This window comes from Corythoichthys intestinalis, chromosome 8 (genome assembly GCF_030265065.1).
Source record: "Corythoichthys intestinalis isolate RoL2023-P3 chromosome 8, ASM3026506v1, whole genome shotgun sequence".
Taxonomy (NCBI): Eukaryota; Metazoa; Chordata; class Actinopteri; order Syngnathiformes; family Syngnathidae; genus Corythoichthys; species Corythoichthys intestinalis.
Window position 1 is genome coordinate 32,851,665 of NC_080402.1, and position 8,381 is coordinate 32,860,045.

The 8,381-nt window shown below is 40.9% G+C and overlaps 1 protein-coding gene and 1 long non-coding RNA gene across 6 annotated transcripts in view; one reads left to right on the plus strand and one right to left on the minus strand.

The window, feature by feature from the left end:
- Positions 1-8,381, plus strand: part of map2k7 (mitogen-activated protein kinase kinase 7) — a 42,451-nt gene that overhangs the window by 24,204 nt on the left and 9,866 nt on the right. For all 3 annotated transcript variants that reach the window (XM_057843895.1, XM_057843896.1, XM_057843897.1), the window contains 2 exons: positions 7,820-7,962; positions 8,039-8,084. In XM_057843895.1, coding sequence (XP_057699878.1) covers positions 7,820-7,962; positions 8,039-8,084 — 189 coding nt within the window. The remainder of the gene's footprint in view (positions 1-7,819; positions 7,963-8,038; positions 8,085-8,381) is intronic.
- The window catches only part of LOC130920583 (uncharacterized), a 45,545-nt gene that overhangs the window by 14,853 nt on the left and 22,311 nt on the right, over positions 1-8,381 (minus strand). The window lies entirely within an intron of this gene.

Sequence of the window (8,381 nt, forward strand, 5' to 3'; positions counted from 1 at the left end):
TGTTTTTTTTATTTTGGCCATCCATAGACATTTTGACCTCCAGCGAACCTGCCTTCCTATAAGCGATCAAATAGTAGAGGAAAAACGACGGCTGCGTTACAGCCCACACTGTAAACTGCCTTTTTTTAGTTACATCCTTCGCTGATCGTCAATATAAAAACATAGCACAACAAAGATAATTCACTGTATGAGAAAAAAAATACATGGCGTCTCAGATAAACTTGATTTACTTACTTACATTATTGTGTTATCATTCAATACGTTTTCATGAGCGCCATTTTGTCCAATGACGTCAGATTGAAACAACTTGGAAGTCGGGGAAGTTATTTTTTCTCCGACTTCGCGACTTGGACCTCCCAGTTCGAGTGGCGTTCCAATGATATTTTCCTAGTCGGAGGTCGGAAAAGTCCGACATCCCACTTTTCTGGAATGCAGCAATAGACCCAGGTTATGCCAATGCTCAACTCACGGCTTTAGCTCAACTCATGCCGCTAGATAAAAAACACAAGAATACCTGACTGCTGCTGACAGCCGCTACAAACTATGTCAATAGATATCATATGTACAGTGCCTTGCAAAAGTATTCGGCCCCCTTGAATCTTGCAACCTTTCGCCACATTTCAGGCTTCAAACATAAAGATATGAAATTGAATTTTTTTGTCAAGAATCAACAACAAGTGGGACACAATCGTGAAGTGGAACAACATTTATTGGATAATTTAAACTTTTTTAACAAATAAAAAACTGAAAAGTGGGGCGTGCAATATTATTCGGCCCCTTTACTTTCAGTGCAGCAAACTCACTCCAGAAGTTCAGTGAGGATCTCTGAATGATCCAATGTTGTCCTAAATGACCGATGATGATAAATAGAATCCACCTGTGTGTAATCAAGTCTCCGTATAAATGCACCTGCTCTGTGATAGTCTCAGGGTTCTGTTTAAAGTGCAGAGAGCATTATGAAAACCAAGGAACACACCATGCAGGTCCGAGATACTGTTGTGGAGAAGTTTAAAGCCGGATTTGGATACAAAAAGATTTCCCAAGCTTTAAACATCTCAAGGAGCACTGTGCAAGCCATCATATTGAAATGGAAGGAGTATCAGACCACTGCAAATCTACCAAGACCCGGCCGTCCTTCCAAACTTTCTTCTCAAACAAGGAGAAAACTGATCAGAGATGCAGCCAAGAGGCCCATGATCACTCTGGATGAACTGCAGAGATCTGCAGCTGAGGTGGGAGAGTCTGTCCATAGGACAACAATCAGTCGTACACTGCACAAATCTGGCCTTTATGGAAGAGTGGCAAGAAGGAAGCCATTCCTCAAAGATATCCATAAAAAGTCTCGTTTAAAGTTTGCCACAGGCCACCTGGGAGACACACCAAACATGTGGAAGAAGGTGCTCTGGTCAGATGAAACCAAAATTGAACTTTTTGGCCACAATGCAAAACGATATGTTTGGCGTAAAAGCAACACAGCTCATCACCCTGAACACACCATCCCCACTGTCAAACATGGTGGTAGCAGCATCATGGTTTGGGCCTACTTTTCTTCAGCAGGGACAGGGAAGATGGTTAAAATTGACGGGAAGATGGATGCAGCCAAATACAGGAACATTCTGGAAGAAAACCTGTTGGTATCTGCACAAGACCTGAGACTGGGACGGAGATTTATCTTCCAACAGGACAATGATCCAAAACATAAAGCCAAATCTACAATGGAATGGTTAAAAAATAAACGTATCCAGGTGTTAGAATGGCCAAGTCAAAGTCCAGACCTGAATCCAATCGAGAATCTGTGGAAAGAGCTGAAGACTGCTGTTCACAAACACGCTCCATCCAACCTCACTGAGCTCGAGCTGTTTTGCAAGGAAGAATGGGCAAGAATGTCAGTCTCTCGATGTGCAAAATTGATAGAAACATACCCCAAGCGACTTGCAGCTGTAATTGGAGCAAAAGGTGGCGCTACAAAGTATTAACGCAAGAGGGCCGAATAATATTGCACGCCCCACTTTTCAGTTTTTTATTTGTTAAAAAAGTTTAAATTAACCAATAAATTTTGTTCCACTTCACGATTGTGTCCCACTTGTTGTTGATTCTTGACAAAAAAATTAAAATTTTATATCTTTATGTTTGAAGCCTGAAATGTGGCGAAAGGTTGCAAGGTTCAAGGGGGCCGAATACTTTTGCAAGGCACTGTATATAGAACTAGATGCAAAACGACACACTCGATTGCGTTAGCAACATTGAAGTATTGAAAACCAGATGCATTAGTAAACAGCCGCCATCTTAAAGCAGAAGACTTCCCTATTAGGCTGTTGTGAACCTTCCAAGCGAACCTAATTAACTTTTTATCTAAAATAGCCCTAAATCGGAAAAATCTTGACTTGAATCTATCTTCAAAACAGTTTTAAAACTTTCATATGTCGAAAGTAGACAGAAGGGAAATTATGGAATAACGGGAGCAATTTTAACAACTTTTAACAGTTGATTCGCAAAATTAAATGAATGTAGTTTAAAGCTGCTGATACAGAATGGGGACTTGAGCATTTTATTTACTGTTTTAAAATGTTAACTTGATACTGAAATAGTCGTTCATTTAAACCTGAGAGGCTTTTTATACAATTTTTGTAACTAATGCACGAAACATTAAAAGCATCTAATAGCTTGGGGGATTTGGGGGATTTTCCACTGAGGTTGTTGGTGTGTTATGCTTTTTTAAGACAGTTTACAATATTATTTAGACGTTTTACTGACTGACTATGCCATTTCTGTTTGTTATTTATAATGTTTTGTGTTTGTCACTGAATAAACAGGTCAGTTTCTTGTTACCAACCGTTGTGTGTTATTCAAACTCACCTAATTCAGCTGGCTAGTTGTTATCAAGAGTACTCAAACCTTTTTCAACATGAGTCTGACAACTAAGTAAGGAGGCTAAATAACTTTAAACTTTAACACATGCTCAGATAGGTCTGTATCGGTATCGGATCGTAAGTGCAAACAATATCGGTATCGGATCGGAAGTGCAAAAATTTGGATCGAGACATCCCTAATTCGATTTTAAAAATTGATCGAGGCATTTTCTCCGTCTCGAGAAATCGTTTAATTTGCCGACTCTAAGCATGACGTTTTGCCCGGACTACTTATAATGGGGCACAAGACGCTGACGTCACGTGCGTAGAGGAAGAAGCAATTATACCTGACTGCAGCCGACAGCCGCTACAAACTACGCCAACGTTGCTACAAACTACGCCCGCATGATGCTATGGCGGTAGCATCTTATGCGTCTCATAGATATCACATATATTTATAGAAGTAGATGCGAAATTAGATACTCGGCAGCGTTAGTAAACAGCTGCCATCTTAAAGCAGTAGACTTCTAAGCGCTTATAAGATTAACTATACTGTACCTTGATAATGTAGCGTTAGCCCTACGGAGGGCTAGGTTCCTATTAATAATGACTTCTGTCGATGCGTGGCTAACGTCTCTAACATACAGGCTTTATTTAATCTGTAAAAACACACCGCTGTAGAGTGACGAGGGTGTAAAATAAAAGCATAATAAAGCTAACTGTCAATTTTAGCTCGCTAATAATTGCTGGATATAACACCAAGTAGCACTGGTGCCTAATGTGCTCCAATACAACAGGTATCAAACATTCATTTTGAACACTGCAAAAACTCAAAATCCTATCAGAGTTTAAAATTTAGACTAACTTAAAACTTGACTAACTCGAACTTAAAAATAGCTTGACACAAATGGAGATTCAATTGAAACACATGGGGGGAAAAAACACCTAACTTTTGAGTGATGTTTGTTATCAAGTGTAATGACATTTTTAGGTAAGAAATAAGATGTTTGTTTTTTTTTTTTTTTCCCATAAGATCTTAAGTTTTATGAGTGAAAGCAGTGAATTTGTTTTATTTTTCTAGTCATATCTGAGATGCAATTGTTGGCTGTTTTCAACAATGTACATCTAAAATGAAGACATTGATTGTCAAAAAATGGTTCAATATCAGGTGAATTGTCTTGTTTTCTCATGTATATCTATAATTGCTCTTTACCTAAAAAATGTTTTATCCGAATACTCGATTAATCGGTTGAATTTTCAGTACAATTCTCCATTACCAAAATATTCAATAGCTGCAGCCCTATTCTAGTTATTGCCATCCTTACAGATAATTTTGTACCATATATTTTATTTACCGTAATTTCCGGACTACAAGCCGCTACTTTTTTCCCTCAGTTTGGGTCCTGCGGTGTGTGCAATGATGCGGCCAATTTGTGTATTTTTCTGATGGCCGCCAGGGGCGCTCGAGCATGGAATGTGGGAGTGAGACACGTGGAATATATTTGTCGAGGAAGACGCTAGTTTGCACTATTACCGGTAGTTTAACTTTGTGCGTTGTGCATGAATAGAGGTGGCGGACCCTCGTCTTTGTGCATGAGTAGAATTGGCAGACCTGCATCATGGAAAATAATGCTAGAAGAAATTAAATTGGCCATCCGAGTTGTATGGGAAGCTTTGATGACGAGCGGCGAGAGATCGTTTGCCAAGACTCGCCGCATGCGAAGAGCAGCTTTTGCACAGGTTTGACGGGGGAGCCTGGCAGCATGAAGCGCGAGGAGGACGGCACAGGCTGGGAGTGAATTTGCCTCATTATGGGAGACATTTGCCACGTTTACATGGAGCCAAATATTCCAATTACAATCGGAATATTTGTTCAAACCGAATAAATGTGTTCCATATAAACACCTCATTCGGAATGAACAGGCCCAAACCGAATGGAATTTCATTCCGATTCACAGGGGTAGAATATTCCTTTTCCCAAACCGATTAGAAGTAAAATGATATCATGTAAACAGGGAAGCGGAATGGTGTCTGGTTGCGTTCTTTCTGCACATGCTCCGTACTGACGTGGTGACGTCACTTTGGCTACGTTCATACTACAGGTCTTAATGCACGAATCCGATTTTTTGTCATATCCGGCTTTTTGGCGTGCCCGTTCAGACTGCCTTTATCCATTGAGACCGTTCAAGTATTACGCATGCGCACTAATTCGCAGTCCGACACGCGCTAAGCAAGAAGACCCGCATGCGCAGAAGCATCAAAACAAATGACAGACGTCATCCGTCATTCCAGGGATATCATATTTTGCTTTTCAAAAGGTGGACACAAATAACAGACATAAATAATCCCCGTTTAGGCTTATATTCGAAGTTTATATGGATCGATAGCATGCACGCACTGTCCGTGCACGTCACACACACATACGGGCAATTTGTCCCGACTCTCGGCCGTGGAGGCAATGTTGAAATATTGCTCACTTGGAACAGAGAGAAAACTGAGCATTCTCAGGCTTATCCTCAACCCATTTTTATTTTTTATGACTGTTGTCAAGCTCAGCCCTTCCTCAAAAGCCGTGTTCACTGCAAGCTAGGCGCTAATAACGCACAGGTGCATTGCTACGGTAACGACTCTCTCGCTATTTGATGACGTAATTGCTGCATTAAATCCGATTTGCGGGACTGGACAGTACAGACCGCCGCGGCAGTCTGGAAAAATGTGGCCCCGATCGGATTTAGACCACATACGAAAGTGACCCAGATCGGATTTGAAATGGTCCCGTTCTATGCGACTTGTCACGTTCAGACCGTCAAGTTAATGCCTCACTCGAGTCGGAAAAACACGAAAAAATCGGATTCATGCATTAAGACCTGTAGTATGAACGTAGCCTTTGTGACGTAAGTAACGTCACTTGCACCATGGCTTCCAAGCACAGCGCACCTAATTGGAGTCCGGCGGAAAGATTGTATTTAATTCAAACTTTAAAAGAATTGAATATAATTGCTCGCTTAGACGGGCGTAAAACGAGGAACAGTGAACTATTTAAAAAAGTTCACGAGAGGTTACACGAAGCCGGAATAGACTTGAGCGTTGACCAGATTAGAAACCGGTGGAAAACCGGCTACTACAAGGCTAAAGAGCAAAACAGCAGAAGCGGATACGACCCCACAAACACAACAAGTGGGTTAAAGTTAAAACAGCAGCACTCCGACGATCGATCTCCATGTTTTGCAACGTGACGCTTTGTTTTGATTAATCTGCGCATGTCAGACGGCAGTTGTCAAACGTCCTTTCGGAATAAAGGCAGTCACATGTAAACACTGGATCGGAATAGATGAAGTGACATGTAAACAGCTGATCTGAAATTTCCATTCGGAATGATTTGAATCGGTATGAATAAGTCAGCATGTAAATGTGGCTATTGAAGGCGACAGTGAAGGAGAGACTGAGGTGCGTGGCGAAGTGCGTCTGAGCGTCTTCATATCCGACACTGAAGGTGAAGACTTCTATCGTTTGAATGCACAGGAGGAAGATGAAGATTGCTAACAAAGACTTTTATGTTTTTATTAACCAGCACAATTAGTGCTGCACCGCCATGCTGATGCTATGTAACTTTGTGCCGCTGCTATATAACTGCTGTGTTTGCCGGCGCTGTTTGGAACGAAAAGTTAAGGTGTGTTATTAAAATTTTGAAAACTGTGTATTTCTTTGTCAATGTCTCTTGTTACTAAGTTGGCACACGCGGCTTATAGGCAGGAGAGACTTATGTATGTACAAAATGGTTTTTCCTTTAAAAATGTACTGGGTGAGGCTTGTAATCAGGGGCGCCCAATAGTCAAGAAATTACGGTAAACATGGACTCTCCAAAAGTTGAGTCTCAGAAGAACAGCAAAAAAAATGTTAGGTTTTCTTTACCTGCACTGTTATATACAGTGGTACCTCGACATACGATCGCTTCGACACACGATCTTTTCGACATCCGACGTAAAATTTGATCGCCATTTGTTTCTACATCTGACGACATGCTCAAAATATGACGATTTATGACAGCCCGGCAGTGTCTTTGTTTTCCCACAAGACAGACGCACAGTGGATTTTCTTGTGAGAGAAATCAACATGGGTTCCAACAATGTTAGTGCAGGTGGTGAAAAAAAAGGAAAAAGGTTAAGCTTACCATTAAAATGAAGTTTGAAATGATAGGGAAATATGAGCATGGTGTCTGCGTCGGTAAACTGGCTCGACAATACGGCCGTAGAAGGACTACGAGCTCAGCGGTCCTCCTCCGTTCGCCAATCTTTACAAGTTAAGGTGACAATTATTATTATTGTAACATCGCCAAAGAAATCGCCAGCTTCGTCAGGTTTTTAATCATTTCAGAACTTGCCTTCACAACATGCCTACTGCCCCCTGCAGCTGACACCCAACAACAAAACACTGAAAACTGAAAGTAAAAACTCTAATACACCTCTCTCATTCTGTTGTCAGCCGCGCGGTGCGTTCAGGTACACCACGCAAAATACATCCGCCACATTAGAACCCGATTCGTAACATTATTAAGGTATTATTATTATTATGATTATTATTATTATTATTACTACTATTATATTGTTATTGTGATTTGTATTCATAATGTATTTGTTTTGCTCTTTGTAATTGCTATTTGCAACAGTAAAAGCAGTATTTATTAAGGATTTAGTGTAGGTTTTTGGGCTGTGGAACAAATTAATGAAACTATAAAGTATTCTTATCGGAAAATCCTGCTCGACATACGACCATTTCGACTTACAAACAAGGTCCTCGAATGAATTCACTTCGTGTGTAGAGGTACCACTGTACTTTTGAGTGGAGGACCATCCACTGTCATGATTGGCCACGTGCAGGCTCTTAACATTTTTACACTTCATGCAAGCTAAAATGGTCACACAGGCATTGCTGCAGACTCGGTGACTGTCAAATTCACCTATGTGCACTAGGTGGAGCTGGCCACAGGACAGTTTCCCTACAAGAACTGCAATACAGACTTCGAGGTTCTGACCAAAGTGCTGCAGGAAGACCCTCCTCTGCTGCCACTCAGCATGGGATTCTCCCTCGACTTCCAGTCCTTTGTCAAAGATTGGTGAGCTAAACACGCCTAATCAGCACAATTATACTTCATACAGAATCTTCACTTGAACTCCTCTGCCTCTCTACAGCCTCACTAAGGATCACAGAAAAAGGCCAAAATACCACCAGTTGCTGGTAAGTCATCAAAGTTTTAAATAAATTCTGATGCACATTGGATATCTCCAAAGGCAAGTGCAGCTTCTTATAAATTGTAAACCCAGCAAATGCAAGTTTGTCGTTTTTACATATACATTACATATAATGTAATGCCCTGCTTCGGTGCACTTTTAATTTTCAATCATCTGATGGGTGAAAGACGACATAAGATACAGTGCTATAAAAAAGTATCTGGTTGAAAGCTGCCCTGCCCACTATAAAACACACACCCGGTAAGAATTGTCTTGATGAGAAGCATTGTCTGATGTGGATCAT